At 40.4% G+C, this 26,626-nt stretch overlaps 1 protein-coding gene across 2 annotated transcripts in view; it reads right to left on the reverse strand.

The window, feature by feature from the left end:
* PCDH11X (protocadherin 11 X-linked) overlaps positions 1-26,626 on the reverse strand; it is a 424,395-nt gene that overhangs the window by 226,047 nt on the left and 171,722 nt on the right. For both annotated transcript variants that reach the window (XM_031058828.1, XM_014307944.2), the window contains one exon: positions 136-207. In XM_031058828.1, coding sequence (XP_030914688.1) covers positions 136-207 — 72 coding nt within the window. The remainder of the gene's footprint in view (positions 1-135; positions 208-26,626) is intronic.

Below are 26,626 nucleotides of genomic sequence, written 5' to 3' on the forward strand. Positions count from 1 at the left end.
ACAAACCATTCTTACCTGTGATAGAAGATCCACAGAGCAACTTGTTGCAACGCTTTTTTGCAGATAATTTACATAAATACTTATAGAAACCACCCCTACAGAAAAGAAGTGATCACAAAAGTTGTTCCAGCCTACCTGTGGCTGAGTCCAGGGCTCCAAGGTTGTTTCTTTCAAAGGAGTTTGTGGCCTTCCCACTTCTTTTGTGTGCTTTTGGGAGAGAAAAAGATGTGTCAGTGATATGTTCAGTCAGCATTCAGCATTAATTTCCCTTGAGGGAATAAAACAGGTACAAATTCCATACAATAATGGATCAATGCTTCCCTGCACACATTTGGAGTAGGCTGTAACATTTTTTTCCTACCAGCTAAATAACTTTATAGAGTTGCTGTGTCTTTCAAGGTGTGGGAGTACACACTTTCATCTGTGCATACAGGTAAAAAATTCAGCTGAGAATATGAAATTATTTGCCACCAGAGTTAGGCTCAGCAGCAGAAATTCAGAGGGAACTCAGCTCTGGTTTCTCCCCTGTTTCCTGCCCATGCTGTGTTATGCTCACTGCAACTTCAATAGATGAATCAGAAAAGGAATTTATGGGAAACACTTTTAAAGGCTGAATTATTTGGATGTGGAGCCATGTTTTGAGGTGAGAGCCCTTGTCATTCCTTAATCCTCAAGCTGGAGCCAGGAGACAGAGCAGTTAAAGGTTTTCTGTCTCCTTGACTTCCCACTACTTGGAATGTTCTAAGAACAACCACCCCATATCAAAAGTCCATCTAATCAAATAGATTAAAGTGGTCTTCAAACACTCTGATCCTTCGCACTTTCTTTTTTTACAACACCAAAACATCCTGCAATTCTTTATTAACATCTAATTACTCTACTGCAATAATAAATGCACAAGATTTTGGTCACTGGGACTGAGCATGGAACAGGATGTTGTCACTTTTTAATTTTTCCATTTGTGCTTCCAGTGAGGGAATTTCACACACTGTTGTAAAGGATACAAGTCTCATATTTTCTTTCTCCCTAAGTTTTTGTTCTGTCATAAAACAGAAACAATGGCATTCACAAGATTAAAACAAAAATTCTCTGCTGAAATACTTTTAAGTAGCACCAAGATTTTTCTCCTCCTAAAATACATCTCTAATTTGCTACCCTTTAACCACATCTAATACAAATATCACATTATCCAGGTCCCACACCAGAGTGCTCTAAATGCCCATAGAGACTGCAAAGATTGACAAAGAAAAGGAGAGAGATGCCATTGGATGTTTTTGTCATTTACAACAAACTGTGGTTGCTTAAAAGGAAGCATTGTTTTTTAAATACACAATTTGGGGGCAACTTCAGTTTGCATGGAGCATTCACAGGGCTTCTTTCAAAAAACCACCTTATTAAATGGCAATTGTGTTTTGGCAGGTTGGATTGCCTGTAATAATAGATTACAAGCAATAATTTTTACCATTTTTTTGTTATTTTGTATTTTGGGGTAGCAATGGAATATGATTCATTCTTGAAATAGAACAATAAGTGCATTTCAAAAGTGAAAAGAAATAACCACAGATTTAGTGAATGCTAAAAAGAGTTAAAATGAATGCATCTGTAAAGGGAAGGTTGTGTTTTTCATCTGTTCAAAAGCAAATGTAGTCTACCTTATAATCTTGCTTTAATCATCAGCCATCAAAGGGACCAAAACACACAATGAAAATTATTAAACATATCAATTGTGATGCTAAAGATACCATAATAATTCCACATGGGCCAGCCTACCAGGAACGGATGTTAAAAACCACATTATTTCTTGAGAAATAATTCTCCTTCGCATTTCACACCAGTTCTTTATACAACATTTGTCCACTCAGAGGGCAAAGAGAAAAATGAATAAACAAGTGATTATGCAAGGAAAACAGATGTAAAAGTACATTTAGGTGAAGCAGCACTTGAAGTGTTTGGGTAACACTGGAAACCATGTTCTCAGTCTTAGACATGGCTTAATGAAGACTCCAAGAACTTAATGCTGAATTTTATTCAGACTGGCCCCATTTACTTCCTGAAGTTCCCCCTGCCCTGCACCTAAAGAGACCTTGTCACCCCAGCCTGAAGATAAAATATCAGGAAATAATGACAGCACACAGAAAGAATGAGAATAGTGCAGATTCCAGGGAAACTGCTGCTCCTGGAGGGAAGGAGGACAAAACCAAGCAGCAGCTCCATTACCCCTGCAGGCTTTCCTCACACAGGAAACACCTTTGTGGCTCTCACTCCAATTGTCCAGTGCTGTTCCACAGCCAGCTCTGGTTTGCCATGGAGAACCAGGGGGGATTTGTATGGTCACTTTTCCCATGGACAAACTCATCCCACAGGGGCTGTGAGCCCACAGGGACAGCTGGCACCCACCCAGTGCCTGTACCTGTCCCAAGAGGCAATTCCTGCCCCTCTCCAGGTGAGATACCTGCTCTGAACCGCCTGCTACAACAGCAGCTACACCTGGAGTACAGAGCTCCTTGCTCACCCTGGCTGATACACACACCCCTTGCTAATGGATCACACCAGCAGCACTTAGCCTCAAGTTCTCTTTGCTCTGTTTCAAAGAAGGATGTGGTAATGAGAGACAATCCTCACAGGAGCCTCTTCCTTCCAGCACAGGTAAAGAAGCTCTGACTAAAAGTGGGAAGTTTTTGGAAGCCTTTATCCCCTTGTTTAGCTTGGAGCATCTTCCTACAGCCTTCTGCAGCTCCCAAATCCCCTGAAGAAACAATGCACTGTGCCCACAGGCTTTTGTTTACGTTCCCTCCTCTTCCTCAAGTTGACATTTAAGTTCTACACGTGCAAGAGAACTCTGGCCATGATGAGATCAAAGATGGAATTGGACTGGATCAAAGATGGAAGACCTCAGCCTGGACATGATGTTGTGGTTCCAGCAGTGCCAGTAGAGCTCCCCCAGCCCTTGCACGCACACTGGTTGCAGTTTCTCTAGCAGGAAAGCCTGGCTGGTGGAATAAATATGTTTTTTTCTATGTTGGAAGAGCCACCTGTACATCTGCTAGAGCCACCTGTACATCTGCTAGAGCCAGCTGCTGTTCCACCAGCACAGGGGGTACCTAGACAACTCCTCCTGCTCCTCCCTCTCATCCAGCTCCTCCTGAGCCCTCTCCCTCTGCTGCAGCCCAGGGAGACCCATTCTGCCCCAAATCATCACCTGGCACTGTGTCACTGCTGTGGTACAGGCACTGAGCAAGGCACAAACAGAGGAACCACATCAAACCTTGCTGGCTGTAAAGGTTTCCTTGATCTCAGAATTATTTCTTTTCATCCACTAGGAAATGCAATAATTCCAGCTGCTCCCCAGGCCTGTCTACCCACATAAACTCCAATTTTCAGGTATTTTCAATAGGAACAAAGTTTTGGTTTGTTGTGCCATCATACAGCCAGTCCCATCAGTCTTCCACCTGTCCACCTAGAAATTGCCCTGATCAGTGGTGTTAGTAATCAATAAAGTCCAGAATAATAACCAGGTCATAAAAGACTTTGCACAAAATATTTTGCTGATATTTGGATTTTTTTGTCTGGTTGTAACAGCAAAAGAAAGATTTAATATTTAATCAAAGCAGTTATTAAATATTGTTTTAGGGAAAAATTAAATTCATCACTAATATTTCCTGTTGTTTATTAGAAGCAATAAGTTAACAAACATATAATTACTTATGACAACTTGACAGGTAATATCCAGGCTTCCAAAACCTACCAGAGAAAATGAACTGTATAGCAGATTTTAAAGGTTATGAAAGTGTTTTAAGTCAGATATCATTTCTGTCTTTAATGGAATGATGGATCTGGGTGTTTCAGAGTGGTCCTCACTCTGAAACATGAGGGGAGATCTTCAGTGAATCTGGCATAACTCAACCTGATTAAGTTTTCTTCTAATACTAAATACTGGATTGGCTCAGCTGGATGTTACCTCCATTCCATCCTCCTTCTCTATTGAGAACTTTTGGCTTTTCTTTAAAGCAAATCTTGACTTAGAATTAAAAATGAAAAATAAAAAGTTACAACACGACAACTTTTGTTTACCTATTCTCATTTCTGGAAAAGCCCTACAATTATCCAGGCAGATACTACCACCAGTAATTCCAATGGTTATTGATTGCTGTGAGTAGCAAAAGCAGACTGAAATTCCAAGGTAATACCATGCATTTTTCTCTGGTGCCTTAGGAAACTGCTATGGCAGCATTAAAATTGTCTGACTCCAAGTGTCCCAGCCCTGTACTTTACAGCAAAGGAAAAAAAAAACCAAAAAAAAACCCCAAAAAACCCAAACTGTATAAAACAAGCTTTCAAGCTGACACTTCTATGACTTGAAGTGAAATTTGGGAAATGAACAGCAAAAGACATTTTCTAAGTTGCACATGAGCTATGTTATATTATATTAATATAGTTGGGATTGCAAATGTTTATCTGTTTGGGGCAACTTCTGTCTGCCAAAATCTACATTTTTAGACAGGAAGTGCACTCTTCACTACTTTTCTGTTGCACACTTATTCAGGAAATCAGGTACACTGATTTTACTGTCCAGGCAGAATGTCTTTGCACAGAGACAGAGGAGCCCTGTAAGCTGAGGAGGAGATTATCTCTATTAACAATGCCTCCCCCTTGCCTCTAAGTTGATTTCAGGTAATTGGATTCCTGCAGTCCTCCCAAGGTCCTTCATGTGAAAGGTGAACAGAAGGGTTAATTTTAGTGACAATAATATAAGTTAATGTCACAGACTGCTAAAACAAATTATTCTATTCTGAGTTTCCAAGGTTCATATATTTTTATATGAAGAAAGCCACGGGACAGCTGAAATGCAGATGTCCTTAAGGATTCCTATAGGAAGGTTTTTGTTTTGTGTTCAGGAAGAAAAGGTCTGAATTTTGCCAGAGGACTTAAATACAAATAAATATACAGATAAGAACCCCTTTGTGGAGAGATCAGTGAGGAACCCACGAGTCTAGAGCCCTGAAATGTAACTTAGGAGCGTTCCAGACTAAGCAGCAACCTGGAATCACCACTGACAGCTTCCACTCTGCTCTGTTTTGCTGTCCCAGCTGCAGCTCCGTCTCTGGAATTACCAAAATGCCCTGTGGCATGGCTCTGCATCCCCCCAGCCATTCCTTGGGCTCAAAAGCCACAACTTCACCCAGCAAGTCCCTAATGGTGCTGCCAACAAGGCAGCTTTTACCTTGCGAGCACCTCCTGAGAGATGCAATAAATCCCCCAGGGCACATCCAGCATTAGGAGGTGATTCCAGAGGTGCAGCTCACCCCAGCTGTTCCTGCAGGGAAATCAGCCCTTGGCTCCTTTATTTCCCTCTTTTGTGCTAACACATCTCTGGGCAAAGCTGGTGCAGGGCAGGGGATGGAGGGCAAAGGCAGGGTGTGGGTGTGGGGTGCAGCACACCAGGAATGCTCAGGGGTTTAACAAAGCCTGACACGAGATTTGCCAGATGGTTCTGTACCGGATTGTAAAACTTTAAACTAATCTTCATTTAAGAGTTTTAAGGGCTGTATCCCTCTTATAAAGCCTCTTGCTCTTTTGCCTGGTTGATTCTGGTAAATTATAGATCAGACTTTAGAAAACTGCTTCCATGAGCAGCGGCTCCTTAAATCTCAGCTAAACTGAGCAAGAAGATTACATGTTATTATGATGTAGCACAGCAGGATTTCTGTACAGCAAACATAATGATGTAGAGAAGGATAAAACTATCATTCTGCACAAGGAGGTCATCCACACAAGAACAATGCTCTCTACACAGCAGCCAAATCCATCCCTACATGGTGAATCTTCACTGGGAAAATGCTTTTTCTTAATGGTTCTGTGAAGAAACCCAACCGTAAGCAAAAAACCCAAATCTGCACTTCAGGATTCAGCCATCAAGCATTGTACACAAAGGAGATGTCATTAGGGAGAAATTATTCTAAATACTACTAGAAAAAAGTATCTATTTCAAGGGTAATTTTAGGGTAAATGCATCTTGTTGGTTTTATGCAAGGAGAAAGGATTTCCTGTGAATCCCAAGGGATATGTCAGATAGCGTATGTAGCATTAAAAATTAAAATGCTCACTAATCTTACAAGCATATATATATATATACTTTTAATTGTAAATCAAATCCAGTTCACATGGAACAGCACAGAATAACTACACTGGTATAGAAATTCTTTCCACCTGCTATTTGTATTTGCCATCTCACTCAGTATCTTCCTCACTAAAATTCTTGTACAGAGAAATGCAGATTTCAGACACCACATGATGACAAAGTCAAAGGGGGAACAACAGAGAATAAATCCAGGTCTTCAGTAACCAGCAGCAGCAAAACTGCAAAAAACCCAAGAGACTGAGACCACCAAATCTGCAAGTTGGTACAGGAATTTGATACTAAAATTGTGGCTTGTCAATTTTCTTGAACAGGTGATACAAATGCTTAAGTGTATTCAGCTCCAAGGCAGCGTCTGTTGAAATTTCTCCTATTTTCTTTTCCTCTACACAATTCTGATTGCAGTGTAGTAATGTCAAATGACCTTCTTCTTTCTTTTTTTCTTTTTTAATTTAAATATTGCTTTCTGGACATGAAAGCTTTTGACTTAAAAGCAAACAGGTGAGATATTCACAGCCCTGGTCTTTTCAGAATGTCATGCACAGGAATTCCACAGACTTATCCTAAAGTTTCGTGTAAGAACAGCAGCAATTTGAAATGCCTGAGAGGATATACTGGTGAAGACTGTTGCACAACTGATTTTATTACATCTAAATGACAATCAGAAACTGTGTTATCCTTCTGTTTTATCTCGCACATCATTGCTTATAAACTTAAACAAGTTTCCCAGATTTCAAATATGATTAAGAAATTCCTAATCAATGCACAGTTAAATACTTCCTGATATAAGAACAGAGGATTTACCACAAATTCAGATAGTCTTAAAGGAAAAAAAAAACCCTTCAAATTTCACAAATATTGAGCTTTTTTTAGCTCATACATGTAAAAATCTTAGTGGTAATAGCTGATAAAATATGCTTACACTATATGTTCTGGCTTGAAAGTATTTACATATATAAAACTAATGTGACATTAGATGCTAAGGTGTTCTTACTTCAAGAGAAAGGGGGGAAGAAGAACATAATATCAAACAGCTTGTTTTACTTGTCTGAGCTCTACTTAGCTTTTAAAGAAGGAATAGAAATGTACACAAATCCATTTTGTGGCTCGGATATAAAGCATTGTGTTAAAAGTGTAGTACACGGTAGCAAAACTAAAATTTTATATTCCTGCATATTTCCTCCAGAGTTGTTAAAATTCACATCTCTTGTTATATCCTGCCATAAAAATAGTTTCTCTTTCTGTAGGTTATTCAGGAAAAACAGAGGAGCCCCTGCCTGGATCCACCTTGTCCAAATGTGGGGTTTTTTTAGGGCTTGTCATCTTCTTTCTCTATGGCATGACTAAGTTATACTTTACAGAAATCCAGCTTCTTCTAAAGAACATTTGCAATTTAAATTGCTCTTTCTCTCTGAACATTAAGTCTGAATTGGATAAAGTTGTTAAAAGCTAAGGCTTCCTGTTTTTTTTTTTTTTTACTAATCAAGCAAACCAAAATTACATTATCAGAGCCAGCCAGGAGTAGCGAGGACCTGGTTGCTGGAGAAAGGCCTGAAAGGGAATCTCACACAGTGATTACAGCCAGGGCACAATGGCTGACCAACCTCTACACTTTAAGCTTTGAAGTGTGGCAGAACTAAGGAAAATGTGCCACCTTAAATTAGATTTTTCCAGAAAGTTGATAAATAGGCTTACTCATAAAGAGCAGCAAGACTAATCTGCAATTCTCCTGACATTAGACAACATGATCTATAGAAGCCTTGTTGGATCATCAGTTCTTTTCATTTGATGTCATCCTATTTATATTCCTTATCCCCAGCTGTGACTATTCGTCTTATAAAGTATGTTTGATTTTTCTAGTACATATTGTAGCTCTGAGTGGATGAAGTAAAATAAAAAAGTCAGATTGTTCTTCAGGTGGCAGGAGTGTGTCCACAACAGGCACTCAGACCATAAATGATCCCTCAAGAGATAAAGAAATATGTTGGGAAATGCTTTTATTGTTCCTTATCGTGACTTTGAGTAAATTATTCAGCCTCTATCCTAAGCTATGGCACAGAATTCAGAGTGGAGGCAAAGAATGTGACTTGTAAAGGAGGGAGGAGCAGGGGGAGGCAGGTGGAAGTCCCTGAGGGGGTAAGAGTGGCTCCAGCTGTCCCAGGACACATCTGAGCAAGGAGGATCCATCGCCCACTTAAGCCAAGAATGTCTGTGGGCTGGAGCTGCACAGCTCAGGAAAAATTTATAGGTATTTTGACACTTGATATGTGGTCAGGATAGAGCCCAAAAGCTCCACATTTTTCTAGTAAAATCCATAAGAATTTGAATTGGACCAGCAAGAACCTGGTGCCTGTCAGCCTCACTGCTGCTTCCTCCCTTCCCATGGACAGCTCTGCACAGCCTCCCATCAAGAAGAGCAATACAAATATTCCCTTTTACTTATTGGGAAAGTGCCACCACAGATGCCCACCAAGCCCCTTCACACTTCCCCCAACTCTCCTGTGTTCTGCCAAACCCATCCTCACTCTTTGTTAGAAATCCCTTCTGAAGTTACAGGAAAAATTCTACCTTGATGTCACACGTTTTGCTGCAGTTTGCTGTCAAGAGAATAGTCACTCTATTTCAAGAAGAATCATAAATTTATAACCATTGTTTTTTTTCAGCTAAACATAACAAATAATAACATTACAAAATTATTTCTCTGACTGACCTATATAATAATAAAGTCTGCTGTGCTGCTTTTCTGGAAGGAGAGAGCGTAAAATTCATTGGAGGCTGCACTGAACAACGAGATTTTGGAAGCTCTGACAGACTGGGGCCAAGGTCCACCAGTGGCACAATTTCCCTGGCTCCTGAGTGCCTACACAAGTGTGGCAGATTTGTGTCCTTGGGGCATGTGGGCAGGACAGGAGTGCAAATCAGGCAGGCTCAGCGTGAGGCTCTGTTCTTTGGAGGGTTTCTAGACCCACCCAGGGACATTCAGGACAGCTCCTACAACACAGATGTGTTATCTTTATATTCCAGATATCATTACAAGGCTCCTTGGCCCAGATATTGGGTTGGATTTAAATGTTAAATATTAAATTTCGATGTTAAATATTTAATACAAGAGCTACCTCTGTTTCCTCTGTGATCTTGTCCCTGCTCTGAGCAGGGTCAGGCAGCAGAGGCAGAGGTCACCAGCTCCTTGTGGCCAGCAGATGAAGCCATACAATGAACTCACAAAACCAAAGCTCACTTTAAATCCCCTCTTGTTTGTTCTGCAGAAAATAAAGCATCCTAGCAGATTAAGGAAAATAATGTCAATATTGTCACTGCTGGTTTTTTTATACAGAGCTTTTATACATGTTAAGGAAAATGGCATTTTGTTTATTAGGGGCAACTGCTTCCATTCTTTCAGATGACAAATTCCAGGAACAATTTGAGCTTTTAGAAATAGTTAATGAGATAAAAATCATTAAGGCATCATTCTGATGTGAAGGGTTTGCATGTCTCACATGAGAGATCTGAAAATAAACATTTGGAATATTTGAGAGCAAAAGCCACGGAATGTGGCCATCACTGGATTCCCAAACTGTTTACACTGAACACTTACTTGTCTTAGATTAAGCACACATTCAGTGCAATAACATATGGCAGTGAAATCAGACATAGTAACTGCTTTTATTAGGTGAAATACTTGTATAAAAGTGTGTTAGTCTGTCCAGATGTAACAGACTGGGAATAATTTCACTTATAAAGGTTGCTTGTATTATCTCCTCTAATACCTCTGATGTATGTATTTCATAAAACAAACATTCTGTTATCTCTGGATTACTGCACTAAATCTACTCATGTAAATTCTTCAGGAATTCTTACTAAGGAATATGAAACACTCCCACAATTTACATGACAGTGACCCTTAAACCTTATGAGATTATGCTGGTTTTTTTATGATTCCTGTTCCTACAACTGATTAATTACTCACTGAACTGAAAGATCTGAACTTGCATCAAGTGACTTTTCTAGCAACAACACTGGTTCAAGGATCAGTGAAGGAAAAAAAAAACCCAGCAAATAAAAAAAACACAAACCAAAACCCCAAAGCACCAAACCCCACAAAATAACCCAAAATATCCTGGGTCTGTACTCGTTATTTTTACAGATTATCTGATCTTTTAAATTCAAGTACAGCTTTGTATTTTGTGTGAATTGCAACACAATCACCGAGAGAAATCAAACAAAACATATTGAAACAACCTAAGTAAGGATTTGTCCCACAATCCTTTAAGGATTCTCCTCATTTCTGCGACAACGTAAATAAAGCGCCTTTATTACAAGGATGTAAAGATGTTATGATAGATCTCTACATATATAAAAGCCTCAGCATTCAAAGGTAAGAATAATATTTTCCCTTTCTTTACTCTTGCAGGCTTATCTCAAAGGGAGCAGTTGGAAAGAAAGAAGAGGCCGTGTAACGCGTGTTGACTGAACCAAATGGAATTTTCCAGGCAGTGCAGATAGGCTGGCTGTGCTCTCTGCAGCTGAGAGCTGCTCAGTATGAGTGAAGTGGAACTCAAAACCTGAACATCATGAACTTTTCATGTCCTTCCCCATCCCCGTGTCCAGCTCTGCTGCAGCAGTGGCACAAATAACCCTCAGCAAGATTCCCATTGGCCAGCCCGAGGAACCTGTGCTGACAACAGCCTGCAGCTGGCAGCACGCTTTGTTTCTTGAGCAAACACAGAGTTGGAATAACAAGCAAAACGAGAAGAAGGAAAATGTCACTGCTGCTCAGTCATTGGGTGCTCAGAGACACTGCTGATTAATGTGTTAACTGAGGAGCCCAAAAAGACAAACCTTTTGAATCGGGGAATGAAAAGACATTTGTTCTCCTTTGTAGACAAACAGTGATTATACCAGGGAAATTTAACCACTGCAAATATAAAAATCACAGCTAAAATAATTAATAAAAGTGGCGAATGACATGACAAAGGAAATGACATGAAAGAGTTCCCTCAAAACCACCTGCTTGTGACACACAGCAAAATGAGCACGTGTCACGCGACTGATGTGAGACAAAAGATCAACAGCGGTGGAGGAAGACTTGTGGAAAGCTGGAGATCAAATAAAAAATGCAAAACTATTTTCTGTGTTAAATATGTATGATAAACATCGACTGCAAGACAGCAGACCTAATCCTGCCTTGTCCTGAATCCTGAGTGAGAAATTTTACATAACCTTGCATTTCTCTTTCGTGGGAATTCGTAAGGAAATATTTTATATCATTGCATTTTTAGTTTCTTTTTAAACAATCTTAGCAAGGCCCAAAGCAGTAAATAGAAGAAAGAAAAGTTTCATGTTCTATTTCTATTCCCAGCACTCAATGAACCACATTACAGATTCAATTGTCTCTCTCCTTGTACCCAACTCATCGCACAGAGAATACAGATTCATCTTTCCTAGACAAAATAACAACAATACAGAATTCATATTTCAACTTCCATTCAGATTGTCAATAAATATATGACATTATATAAATACAATATCACATTATTTTAAAAAACAGACAAAAAGCTACCGTGGAAGTAATTTTTCTACTTCTCTACTTACACTTTTTTCCCTAAATTTACCTCTTATTTTAAAGAAATTGTCTTCTGCAGAGATTTTATTGATATTCACTTTAAGGAAACCAGTTGATTTCAGCAAAAATTAGTGTGGAAGAATCTTATCATAAAAGATTAAAAGGATCTAAAGGAAATTGCACTGCTCAAGCAAAGCCTTAAATAGTTATCTCCTTACAAAAGTTTAGTATGATATCTCAACCAGCAATCAGATCAGCTTTAACAAATGGTAACATTTCCCTCCTAGAAACCCATTTGAATTTGATTTTTTCCTCTCCCTGACTTTTTCAGTTCTTATGATGCTATCTCTAGTTTATAAAACCTCCTCAAGCAATTTTCTGCCAACAAGTGGCTTCTTTAATTTACCTCCACCATAAATTCCCAACCACAAGAGTAGATTCCTTGCTGCTTTAGATCTGCATTTAATTCCACAACCCTTCCTTTCGTTTCACAAATGCCCACCTTTATCTCCATCATTCTACTTTGGGGCATCATTTAACTTAGTCCTCCCAAGCCAGAAGTCCTCTCAGACCCTCCCACAAACTTCTGGCTTCAGTAAATTGATTTGCTGTCTCCTCTAACCATCCTCCACAGCAAATCAATCCTTTGACTCCTGCAACTTTTCTGAAGCCTCACCTCTTGCCTGCAAGAGGAAAGCTGTAATCACCCTTTATTTGCATTTCTCCGTGGCAATGAAGGAGGATTGATTTAGGATTAAGCATTTGCCGTCACAGCTGGGTTCAGACAGAGCCAATTGACCCCTCAGCCCTCCCAGTCTCGCTGCCATCCCTTCCCATCAGGGCTGGAGCATGGTTGGAACACTGAGACTTTGCTGCCGCCTGCAAAGTTCCTCAAACCCTCTCACACAGAGCAGCACCCACCACAGTGAGCACTTCTCTGAGGAAATGCCTTTCCATCTCACACTCTGGGAAACTTCTTTCAATTTGCTCCATTTTTCCCACTATTAGAGTGCAACTGAAAAAAAAAATCATTAAAAGAACGCACCTAGGACTTGATCTCAACTGACTAATGACTAGAATCAGTCATGCAAAAATACCGTTAAAAAGCTCTACTTTTTAAGAGAGCAGCTTCTGTAACTCAACCATCCAGACCAAAATTAAGACTGAGCTGCTCAGACTTCTTGGAGCAAGTCCATGACTCCATAGGAGATGGTTTTGTATTCTGGAAAGATCACCACATCATCAGGTAAGTCAGGAAGACAATGGATACAGATACAGTAAATGTACCTCTCCTATAGAAATATCAGAACAAATGGTGTTGTTCATCTTAGAAGAAAATGAAAAGCAGAGGATCCATGTACTGACACCCAGGTACATTTGTAGGTCCGGTGAATTATAAAGTGACTGCTCACAAAGTTCTAGTTGAAGAAGTGGGGGGAATGAAATTAAATTATTATGTTGTTTTTTTCAGGATTAATCTTGTGCACTGTTGGTTGGAGTGCTGAGCACATCAGGGATTTCACAACATGGCATTAAAGAGCAACAATATTCAGAGCTATAATAATTAAGACAAAATAGACATGATCTCCAGAGAACAGAGCAGAACCTTATTTTCCAGCACCTTTAAGCTATTCAGGGCTGTGGGAGTGAGATCTTTATAAGTGATAATTCCACCCTATGGCACTTCCAACACATTTTTCATAAACAACTCACATTTGCCCATGTTAGTTCTCGTGTACTTTACAGTTTTAGCAGCACAGCGTTCCTTGTTTGTGCAGATTTGCATTTGTCCGCGCTCAGGATGGGAGCTGGCAAAGCCTGGCTCACCTCCAGGGCCAGGCAGCCCTGCACAGCACCAGGGCTCCTGGGACAAGGGAGCTGTGCCAAGTGTCACCCCGGGGCTGCCCCAGGGACTGAGTTTCCCAAACTCTGGGGACGTGGCTCTCTGGCTGCGCCCCGAGGTTCCCATCTCAGCCCACGCTGGGCCTGGGACCACAGCACCAGCAAAACCTGTGCAGTCACTGAATCATTCAACAGTTGCTATTCCAGTAAGTTACACAGCATGGAAAACTTTTTAGCAATAATACAAATGAAGGAGGAAAGCACTAGGAAGGAGCAGGAGATGTGTTGCCCTGTACTTTCAGATGGTCAGCTTTCAACTCCACGTGTTAAATAAATAAAATTAGCTTGACTCACAAAGAAATCAACTACAAGTTTCATGAGAGGAAGCTCTGAGTTGCAAGAGTTTTAACGTGAAGTAATAAAAAGAAAAAAAGTACTTCAGAGAACTTAAAAGAAAGACAAAATTAAATGTGCTGGGGTGCCAAGGTCAGCTCCCTAATGCACAGCACACATTCACTAGTGCAAAATGCTTTTAAGGTTTCCTGAGGCTCAACGTGCTCTTTGCTGCTTTTATATGTCAACAGGTTCATCCTAGCGTGCCCTCAGCGTTCAGAAATCACCCCTTCATTATCAGCCAGAGCTGTGTGAATAAACCAGAGAAGTTAACCACAGACACCCCGTGCCTGGCACAGCACACACTCCTGAGTCTGAAATGTGGATTCCTGAGATCGGCACAGAGATCATCTCACTGAGACAAAAAAAAACAAACCTCTGCTGACCTCAGCCTTGTGACCCCAGTGCTAAAAGTCACTGCCAGGATCTCCATCAGAATCATTAACTGCTCCATAACTCAGAGCAAACTGCACTGCAGGGCTGCAGCTAAAAAATCAACCCTGGAGCGTGTCCTGCTGGCTGCCCTGCACAACTGCTCCCCACAGGTCCAGGGAGAAACACCATTCAGGGATTAATAACCTACCAACACCCCCAGGCCCTGCTGCTGGGGATAAACCCAAGCTGACCACGTGTTTTCAGGTATAATCTCTCCTCTTTCCTACAAGGCAGGACTTTGTGAGAGGACAAACCCAGCTCTAGGTCATGGTCATTATTCTCATCTCCAGCACAGCAGATCCGTGGCTGCATCCATTCCTCCCTGTCTAACCCTGCTGGAGCTCTGCTGCCATTCACAGCTTACACACACACACTCACTGACCCGTTCAGGTTGCCCTGATGTAAATGTGACCATTCAAAAAGAGTCGTGTGTGAGGAAAAGTAGCTCCTGGAATCTGATTTTTAAACCCTTTTATTAAGGCTGTATAAGGGGGCTTTCTTTGTGAGATTCCTACCAATTTGAAACAATGCTATGAAATCCCACACCTGTAAATATCCTTTTTTTTTTTCCTCCTTTTTTTTTTTTTTCCTCAGAAACCCCAGAACACATACCCATTTGTATGGAACTTGCACTGTGGTATTTGGCAGCATGACAACCTCATTTTATACAAGTTGTCACCAGGAGACTTGTTCTGGCCAGAATAAATTTGCTCACCACAAACGGGTATGTGCAGGAATGTCCCACCAGCAGGAAATGGTTTTGTCTATACTCAGTGACAACTGTGGTCACAAAGTAAGAATACTTCCAGCTCCACTGAAATTCTTTGAAATTCCCTAGCCTGCTGTTCTGTTTGTGTTGGAATAAACCCAAACCTCTCAGCCCAGATCTGCTTTCCCAAGGAACTCTCCAAGCTCATCTTTTGTGCCCAATATCTTTATGAAACACAAAACACCCAGAGATGTCTGTGCTGCTGTTTATTTACATTATGTCAGGTGGTACTGGGCGCCAGCACACCATAAAATACGAATTTTTAAAAGACTATGGTTTATTTTTTCCCCAATTGGGTATCACACAGCCTGCATATCAATTTATGATTATTTTACCAATCGTTCAATCATTATAGTTTTAGTGTATGAATAAAAGCACTACTTGTAATTAACATTTATCCTTCATTTTTAATCTATAATTTTATATATATATATGTGCAGCAGCTTGGGTAATGAAGAGTGCAGTATCTCAAAGTTAATAAGCAGAGGAATATAATGAAGTGCTTAATTGTACAAAATCAATTTCATTTATTTCAATTATGCAACTATTGCAAATTTCAACATCTCAAAGTGTATGGCTCCAAAAGTTTTTTGGGGTTTTGTTTTTTGAATTTTTTTTTTTAATTAAGAAACCTTCTCCAGTCTCTCAAAAGTTTTAAATGCCACAGGTACAACATAATTGCAGAGCTACAAAGATGCTTTATGACTGACACGACACTAATGGTTCTTGTGGGTGTATCTTTATTTTAAGAAAGAATGAAAAATTTGTTTTCTGTTTTTTCTCAGAGATTGCTCATTGTGGGTTACTTATTTTAAAAGTCTGAGTCTCTTTCTCACAGCTTCTCTTTCTCTTTTTGAAGCTGAAGAACTTGTTCAGCGCTCCAGATAAAGGACAGCAAGTAGGCCTTCTATTGAACTCCAATGATTAAATTACTAAACCAAACCTTCTTGCAGTGAGAGCTGAAGTTCAGAGGTTTATTTCATTTCTCTCACTCTCCCATCCCTTTAGTTATCTATTACCAGCCAATCTGGATTACCTCCATCAATAAAAATTGGTTTGTGCCATTAGGCAGAGGTCAGCCTCTTGAAGGGACTCTGCATCTAATTATATGGATTAGCAATTACAGCTGTGTAAAACACTTAACATCCACATGTTAGAGCTATAACTTAGAGCCTGTGCTGCAATAATCACCCTGGTGAATGTCTCTGCATGCTGTGTTCCCTGGAGAAAGCAGGGTGGGATCCACTCACAATTACTGCCTGGCACAATTAATGCCAGCCCAAACCTGAGAATGGCACCATTGAAAAGGGCGTTAATGGCTGGGGATAAAGCAGGGGCTCACTCACAGCTCCTCACCCTTCCTTCCACAAGGGATCCACCCTGGAATTCCCTCCCTGGAGCTCCTCTCACCCTCTCTGCCTCCCTAAGCCCCTCTCAGGGCAGAGGATGCCAGATTTCGCCTCCCTTGTGCCACAGCCATCCAAACCTCTGCAGAGGAGAATTCCCAGCACAGCTGGATCATAAGGCATCCATCTCCTGGATTCTCAGATCAAGTAACCCCTGAGAAACTTCCAAACCCTCCTGGTAAGAACAGCACTAAGCAATTACAGAGCTAATACAACATTTTTACTCTGAAGTCTTGCAAGAATGCCTGGAAACCTTCAGAAAACACTTCTGGTGCCTGCCAGGATAAACAGTAAATACATTTTAGAAGCTGAAAGAGAAAGATCTGGATTTCTCTTTTGTCTGGAAAGCTTTGTCTTATGTCCTCTTCCCCCTCCCCTGTGATGCCTTCAAAACACAAAGACTCCAGAGATTCAGATCTGTGCAAGCCACACTAGGTTTGTTTCCTTACAGGTCTGCTTTTATGTGAAATATCATTTTTTCTCTCTGCTGTTTGTTTGTGTTTTTTTTTTTTACTTGCTTTAGCCACTGAGCTAATTCATCCTTATAGACAAATAGTGCCCACCTTAACTTTCAACACAAAATGCTTTGTTTGGAAAAATTGCAGAAAGCTCAAATTAGGGCAATGTACACCCATGTGCATCACCATTTTAATTTAAATAGGCTGTTAAGTAGAGGAAGGCAGCAATCTTTTCACTTCATTTCTCCCAACAGATGCTAATAAGAGAAAGATATGAGCATTTTAAACTTGAGAGGTCAACAGGTTCTCTGAAGGCAGAGTAGAGACATTTCTATTACTGTTTTTATTCAAGTATCACTGTGGGAAAAGGCAAGTGCTACCTCACACACAATACATCCATCACATTATGCCTGCTACCACAAGCATTAGCCCCACTCTGAGTTTTGTTATTTCTTCAAGGAAAAGAAAAATCTCTCAGCAAGTTCTGTGCAGGGTATTTCATTTGAGCTTTACTTGCATGCACACTATCCTCAGCTGGATGCTCAGCCAGAGTGAAAGATGGCATCTGAAATATTAACTGGCCACTCCTAAACCAGATCATTTCTATCTACCTACTGATTTATTTTTTTTATCTGGCTTGGATTATTGTTTTTTGCTGTTGGTTTGGGTTTTTTTTAGGATTTAATATGCTTGACAATATGTTATAGCTCTTTCAAATGCAACTAAGTAATTAATTCTTCAAAGCACAAAAACTACAGAGATATCAATTAATCAAATCATTCTCACCCTACATAAGCATTATTATCCTGTGTGTGTTTTTATCTTTGGTTTTGAAAAAAAAAACAATTAAGTGAATTTTTCAAAGTGGTAGGATGAGAAATTCGTAGAAACAGACTTAACATCTGCTAACACCAAACCATTTAATCTAGCACTCCAGAAATGTTCTAGATTTCTAACCCTCCTGAACAATATCATGTTCATGGTTTATTCCAGACATCAATATTTCAACAAGTGTTGATTTCACCCACTTAAAAAACACAGCCAGATACTGCAATGGAGCATAAGGGGCAACCCTGGTGTTCATGTCCAGGAATTATTTTAGTCAGCCAGGAATTTCCAGAGCAGATGTTTTAGAATTTGTGTCTTTGATTAAATTCCTGAAGAGACATATCTGAAAACACTTGCAGTAAAATAAGGCAAATTCAGACTGTAGAAAGTTACAGTCACAACTGTTACATGAATTTTTTATGCCAGTTCTAGAGACAACACAGACTACAGCAAATGGTAAATGCTTATGCTATAGCTCCACTTCTGTATCTCTAATTTGTACCACAGATCTTGAAAATTGCTCATTCAATAGCAAACACACATATTTAACAATAGCAACTGTACTCATTTGACACAGAGAACTTTTCAGCCCGTTAAAGATTACCCAATATCAACAAAGCAGTAAGAAGGGAAACAAAAACTTCCTCCACTCAAAGCACAAAACGTGAACTGCGGTAGAAAGAAAGAAGCAAACGGGCTGGAGCTGAGGAAATGTCAGGAGTTACTCATCTTGGAAGTATCAATCCAATCAGAAAAAAAGTAGTTAAAACATCTTCAGAAAAAAAAAATCAGTCTCAATTAAAAATTTACAAAGTCTCTGGTATATTTATGAAGAGATATTTAAGCTTAGAAGAATATTTTCCACTCTGTTGAAAACCTCTTGCATAGCATACACAGTTTCATAATGGTCAGCTGTGGTGGTGTTCACAGGGGTCCCAGGATGAGGGAAGAGACGAGGATCTGACTCCATGTTTCAGAAGGATTTATTATTTTATGATATATATTATATCAAAACTATACTAAAAGAATAGAAGAAAGGATTTCATCAGAAGGCTAGCTAAGAACAGAAAAAGAAAGAATGATAACAAAGGCTTGTGTCTTGGACAGAGAGTCTGAGCCAGCTGGGCTGTGATTGGCCATTAATTGGAAACAACCACATGAGACCAATCACAGATGCACCTGTTGCATTCCACAGCAGCAGATAACCATTGGTTACATTTTGTTCCTGAGGCCTCTCAGCTTCTCAGGAGAAAAAGTCCTAAGGAAAGGATTTTTCATAAAAGAGGTCTGTGACAGTCAACTTCTATTTTAGAGATGTTTTTTAACAGTAAGTTCCCAAAACTTCCAAGACTCCCACGATTTTTGTGGGTTTGCTTTTATATTTGATTTGTCAACAGGAGACCTCCCAAATTACCAATCTCATAGTAATTTGTCATGACAGCATAAAAAAAAAAAAAAAAATAAAGGTTCTGCAGATGGAAGGAACAGCAAGACAACTTCTTCTTTTGCTAAGAACCAACACTTCATTGGCCCTGCTGCTGCAGCCCCTGAGGAACGTGCTCTCCCTCTAATGGAGCAGGTGACCCCTTTGTCTCCCTGACTCCTCACAACCTGCACGTTCCTTACACCAGGCACAGCTCCCAGGCTCCAACTGAGCTTGAAAGTTAATGTTCCTGTAAATCACCAACTGCCAAACCGCACCATTTACCTTGGGACTCTTGTCTGAAAGTTAGCAAGGAGGGATTTACCAATCTTTATTTCTTTATAGGATTTTCCTAGTCATTTATTGGCTTTTTTTTCTTAATAGCTCTTGCCTAAAGTGCATAAAAATTATAATTAAAAAAAAAAAAGGCACAGCCTTAACTGTGGAATAACTGCCTGAAATTCTGACAGAATAATTGTCTGGAATTCAGTAAACATGAGAGGAGGCAACCACTGCTCTGTCCCAGCCCAGCTGAAGACAGACACAGTTCAGAATCCACACTGAAAGACCAGGTCATTCCTGCCTCTAATGTTGTTAAGTTTCACTGAGCAGAGTATTTGAAATTGACTGGACTGGAAGAGACAAAGTTTAAAGCACAGCATCAACACAGAGAAGGCTCAAAGCCCAGAGGAGCCTGGAGCCTGTGCAGTGCCCTGCAGCAGGAGCACAGGGGATGGCTGGTGACAACACAAGTGGCTTTGCTCTCTTTCTTATCTTTGAGTTTCACTTTAGATTCAGTCTGGTCCCAGTTGATCACAACCACTCTTCACTGAAGCACATGTGTCCCCCATAAACCCTAATTTTATTTTACCTGAGAACAAACCCGGCTTGATACTCCCAAACCATTTCACAAAATGCAAGGGAGTATAGGAATTAAAGAAAAATTGATCTGAACTAAAATATACAGACCCCTTCAGCATCCTCCTGGCAAATTCAGGATCACTTTCCAAGTACTCAGCAAGGCTACACAAAATTGTCAAGAGACAGCTTGCTTTATCGTGCCCAAGATCTCCCAACAGTTTTTGCAATTTGAGATCAGTTAAAATCATTTGGTTGCTGTTTTGTAATTAGTGGTTTTAGTTAAGCAATCCCGGAGAGAGAACAAGGAGACAAAGCAGTCTCAGGCTGGGTGCATTTGATAAACAGCATGTTGACAGGATGCCATGCAAGAGGAGCCAGTCCAGACCACAGGGGGTAGAAATATTTGCAGATAGTTAAGAGAAAAGAAAAATCTGCCTCACATCAATTCCAGGAGAAAAATAATTTTTTCCCAAAATGAGCCCCTTGAATTATCCACTTTGCTGTCTTCTTTAAATTAGTGGAGGACCCCTATGGCACTACAAAGCTATAAAAATCCCTTCAGCAATGATTATTGGCATTGTCACTTCATCCCCAGGCTTATTATGGGTCATATTTCTACCCAGATTGCAAGATTACTGTAATGTTTGAGGCCAGCAAGGATTAGTAAAAACAACACGTAAATAATGCAGTGTGCAGCTGAATCCAGGCTGTTTGAGGGAAGGGAAGGTAGGTTTGGTAAGTGACAGGGAACTGATTATCTTTATGTTCATAATAATAAGATCTGCCAAGAGAATAAGGAATGGAGTCATCAGCTCACTACCAGTGGTGGCATTGCTGATTGTCATTCAGCAAATGAATTTCCTCTTCTGGCAGGTAAGAATTCCTTTCAGCAGAGATGCTGAAGGCAATGGGGCCTGGCCAAGGAGATCCTCTGATCCTTAAAGGCTTCTGCTCTTTGCTGAAGTTCCTTTTCAGCTTTGTTTATCATTTATGGGGTTCTGGCTTTTCAGAGCAAGGGGTAGAAATGACAGAAAGCATCACCCAGCAAGTTGCCAGCCTGTATATTATAACCTAAAGGACATATCCATTTCTTCTTTAAGCATTTAACCATTCCTGAAAGACCTGCTTATCAAGCTGAATTACTTTAGGCATCTTCCTATAAATGACAAAGAAAAAAGTATTTCTTTGTTTCCAGAAATGCAGTTTCTATTGCAATGGTTGGAAATGCCAGCAAAAAAAACACCTCCCACTCTACTCCTCCAACTTTCTGCATTGCCTGCTTTATGAATAAAGTTCTTGCTGAGCAATATTAGCCCAAAATAAAGTGATTAATAATTAACACATCACCTCTTTAATCCTTAACTCTAGCAGCCCACCAGTTCTGGGGAAAATTGTTTCTATTTTCATGATTTTCTGCTCTCCTCTTTGTAGCACAGACTGAAACATTTTCTGATCTCGGTCTGGGATGATCAATCTCAATAAAATCATTAATATTGATCAGGATTCACTATTTTGCATTATCAGGGTGTACATCAATTTACCAGCCTGCAAATAAGCATTAGAGCAGACCAAAGAGTTTTGACCTACAAAAACCAAAGCACTTGTATCAAACAGATTTGCTTATATTAATCTGTGACTTAAAAAAAGTATAATTCATGTTTTGTTTCCCTATGAAAAAGGATTTAGTTTTAAAATACAATTTTCAGTCTTTCTCTGTGGTAGCCTACACATTCAGGTACTTAGGAGAATTAAATTTAGTTTATTTAGGAAACTTTCATTTCTTTCCTGTGAAATATTCCCTACAGAATTTTATCATAAGAACTTTATTCAGCGGCCACTTGTGAGTATTTTCAAAATCAACTTTTTATGGCTTAGTGCTGATAAGGTGTATCTGAACAAGGCCAACATGACAACACACACAGCTCCCTAAGGGATGTCACTGCTGGCTGGCCAAAAACTCCCTCAGTTTTTAATAAATCACCCACAAACTCCATCAGATTATGACACAAGTTACCAGACCTTCCCAACAAATAAAACCCCAGCAGCAGCTCCCAGCACAAGGCAGATCAGCTCAGCTGTGTTTCAGCAACATGGGAATGTTTGACTTAGCTCAAAATCTCCCAAATCAAAGCCTGAGCTCCATAACTTAATGAGGGTTTTGTTTCCAAACATTCATTCTGGGTTTTCTACATTTCCACTGTTACTTTACACTCCACAGCTCTTCCTTACTGAACTCACTTCACATTTGAAGCCATTTCCAGACACAATTTGATCAGATTGGCTTCAAACTAAGGAGAAAACAGAATTTGTCAGTGGACACAACAGGCCCTAATTTAGGTACCCAGTTAAATTAATGAGGAAGAGATTTATTCCACTTTCTTGTTCCTACATTTGGGTGGCTCTGAAGAACCCGAGATGCTTTCAGTAGGAGGGTGTTTAAAAATCTCTTGACTTTGAGAAGAATATTTTTCACACACTCAAAGACAGTTCCTCTCCATTTTCACACACACTTTTGGACTGTGATTTAATAGTGAAGTTAGAAAAACAAATTTTGTTGATCAGTATTGTCAATCAAGCTTTTCTCCAGTGCCCCCTGTCAGATGTGCAGTTGGAAAACCAACCAAGCCTTTTATTTGTCAGTTGTTTACCAGCAAGACAACCAAAAAACACCAATTCAGGGGTATTTGGTGTTTTAGGACAGCAGGAAAAAAATTTAGCCACAACAGCAAAATTATCAAAATGTCTAAAGTATTCTGGTCCTCTAACTAGGCAGTGCATGTTTAGATTGATAAATAATTGCAAGATTGAGGAGAACTGTGATGGTTTTATCTTAGGCAAGGAAGCAATCTGAAACAAAACCTTACAGGGAGGAAAAATAGAAAAATAACTAAACAACAATAAAACCCAAACAGAAATTGTGTCTTTAGTTTTCTCTGAGTTGACTGAGACATTTTGAGCATTCAAAGCATTCATGAAGTGTTCATGAAGCGTAACAGAAGCTACATAAGCAAACATAAATCTGCTATATCATTTAACAACCTTAGGAGAATAAAATCAGTTGTTCAGCTAGAAACCCTTCAGGTACAATATTTGAAAAAGCCCAAGAGCAGTAGAAACAAAAGTAAATAGGGCTAGTTCCTTGTAGCCCTGCTAAAATGGTGAAGATATATCATTGTGCTCTTAATGAGTATTGAAGAAGAAAATCTCTCAGTTTAATTTGTTAAAAAATGGTTTTGGGTGGACAACATTTACCAGCTGTGCCTGTGGGATTTTTTTGTCCCTTTTCCCTCATCACAGGGCTCATGGTCAATGAACTCCCCTCAATAACCTGCACAGAGATCTCACTGGTGGTTTCCTCACTTTTGGACATTCCTGACTTCCCCTGGCTGCAAACAGATTCACTGATCTGCTCCACCTCCAAAAGGAACGTGGTGCTGAAGGTTTCAGAAATTAATCTTTACAACAGTTAAGTTTGAAGGAAGAAAAAAAGCCCTCCCAAAACTCATCAACAAAAGAAAGATTCATAAAGATTTTTTTTTCCACCAAGAATATTAGGGATTTTAAAATTATAGAAGTTGGAAAAGCAAAAAGGAACCAAATACAGTAAAAAAGATTCTACACTGACCACAGGGGTTGTGGTGCTAAAACAAATAACTTCTCTCCCACCTTCCAGAGCTGATCCCTGGGAAGTTGTGATTCAGGATCTTTTTTATTCAAATTTACAAACCTGGTGCCCCCTTTCTGGCTTTAACAGCCTCCCTCCTGCTCACAAAATCACTGACAGATAATGAAACACAACCTCTGCAGAGCTATTTCCTTCCCTGAGAACATTCACTGCGCCCCAACAGTGCAGCAACTCAGGGCACCCAACATCCCCTGGTGCTCTGGGGACCAGGGTCCCCTGCCTGGAAACTGATAAATGAAGCACTGAAAGGAGCTCTGGAGTTTTTCCCATCCTCTGAGATTATTAATTTGGCAATTTAGTTGATGCCTTCAGCACTCAATGCCAATGGAGAATTCTGCTGATGAAATCAAGTAGGAGAACACAACAACCCTTGCAAAGGGGGAATTTTAGGGATATTTGCAACCTGCTTTGGATCATTTGTATTTCTGACCCAGAAATTAAGTTTTCAAGATAATATGTGCAATGATTGAGGGCAGTTTGGTGCTGGGAGCCTGAGGCCAGGGACACACATTCACCGTGCAGCATGGAGAACAGGAACAGGCACAGTGAAGCTGAGGCTTTGCTTATTTATGGTGAGTGCAAAAGCACAAAAATCACAGGAAAACACCCACATCACAAGGTAAATATATAGTTTGACATTCTCTTGAAAAACTGTGCAGGGGAAACACGTCAGGAAACCTGAGTACCCTGGAAAACTCAACTGGCTACACCTTGAGAAAGGGTGTCCCAAGGTTTCCCTGCCATGCAGGCTGCACAGCCACCCCCAGTGCTCCCCAGAGTAACTCAGGGTGGGAAGGTCTGGAAGGCACTAGAACAGGGCAATATTCAGGTGCAGGCAGCTGGAAACTGCTTCTGTGTGAGCTCCTGCCACATTCCCATGGGTGTTCCTATGGCAGCTTGGGGATGGAGATCTCACCTGGGGACACAGCTCAGGACAGGAGATGGAGCCCAGCCCTGCTGGGGCTTTGTGCCTGCTGAAGGAGCAGGTCTCATTTTGTATTAAACATGAGTGACTGCAGCAAGGGCAAAATAAAAATACATTTGCTCAAGAAAGTAGGATTTGTCATAACAAAGGGATTTTTCAAGCCACTAAAACCAGAAACCTCCTGACCTTCCAGTCAACTACAGAAGGAGGACATTCTGTTTCTGAACTATGCAAATGGCAGCACAAAACCCAAGAACTTCTTATTATCCTTTTCCATATGCATAAACCACACATTCCCATTTTAAAATTACATTACACTGTGGCCTTCTAACTCTGAGTGACTGTTGCTAGCTAAGTTTCATCACTTAATATGTAGCACCTGCATTTGGCATAATAAAATTAAGCATTCCCTTGGAAATCAGATAGCTGGGATGTTTCTGTTTCTTTTTCAGACAAGGAGAAGACTTACCTCCACATTAGTACCTTTGATGTTGACTTTTCATCAGTAATAGAGAAACTGGTTTAAAAATTAAAAACCCAAACATCAAAATGCATTAAAAAGCTGTTAGAACTGTGCAGTGAAGTAACAGAACAAAGCCAACAGATCCAAAAGCTGCTTCTGCTCTTTAGGATCTGATTAAAAACACCCAACTTGTCTGGGAGGGAAAGCAAAGTAATCTCCATGAACTTTCTGCCAGTGTAGCCAAAGCTGGCTATTATCAAAGAAACAAATGCCTGGATTCAGACACAAGCTCAGCTCGTTCAGCTCTAATTTAAGCTCCCTTCAGAAGGCTATCCTATGCTAGATGCCAATTAAAGGGAAAACTCCCTTGTTTGGAACTATCCAAATGTTCCCAAGCCTTGGGTGGGCTGCCTGGTACTGCCCTGTAGCACAGGAACAAGAGAAGGGTTGTTGTGGAATGCCTGGAGGAACAGCAAGGGCTCTGGCAAACCAAGCCTCACAAAGCTTGCCCTGAAATGGAATATTTTCAGAAGCTCATTCCAAACTTGAGCACCTACCCTCAACAAGGATTTACTTTAAGTAAATTGAGGGATGCTCACAGGTACTTTTTCAGCTCTCCTTAGGCCAACACCTCTGACCAATCATTCTGAATGCTGTTAAGTACAGTGTGTATATATACATGGGAAACAAATCCTTTACTGCACCTTCTTTTCCTCTGCCAAAATACACAAATGCCAGCTGTGATCACGATATGAGTGGTGCTTTTAAAACAGTTATATTGCCAGGAGAGATGGCAGCTGCAACAAAGAAAGAACTGGCAAGAGAGACCAGAGATTTGAGCCACCTCTTGAGCAGGCTTAGCACCAAGGTGAGTCCTTAGACATGCAGAGAAATCAGCATTGGTGTTAAAATTGTTGGGCTTGGACAAACTCCCTTCCTACTTCATCCTACTGGCAACTGACTCCTGAAGGAAAACAATTTAAAAACAAACCCACAATGCTTAAGGAAGTGAACCACACAAGAAAGCAGCCAGAAATCCAGTGGGGAAAATGCAGAGTGACACTTGAGATAGGAGAGATGCAGAGAAAATGCTCAGAAAGAATGGGGGCAAAAAACCCCAAAGGCTTTGCTAACCCAGTGAGCATTTCAAACACGGCTGCAGAGTGCCCTGTTTAAGGTACTGAGAACATTTAACAAGCTCATTCCAAGCTCCCTGCAGTGCAGAAATGAATGACAGCAAAAACACAGCAGCTCCAGCAGGACAAAGTGAGAGAGCAGCAAAATGGACAATGTCTGTCCTTCTGCAAGGCATCAACAGAGCCTGCAGGCATTTGGGGTCTCACTGAGGTACAGACAGCACCAACCAGGCTGCTCTTCCCCTTCCCACCCTAACAGGGTTATTGCCCTTTTATAACAGGGTTATTAATCTGTAAATGCTT

Source organism: Geospiza fortis, unplaced genomic scaffold (assembly GCF_000277835.1).
Source record: "Geospiza fortis unplaced genomic scaffold, GeoFor_1.0 scaffold29, whole genome shotgun sequence".
Classification (NCBI taxonomy): Eukaryota; Metazoa; Chordata; class Aves; order Passeriformes; family Thraupidae; genus Geospiza; species Geospiza fortis.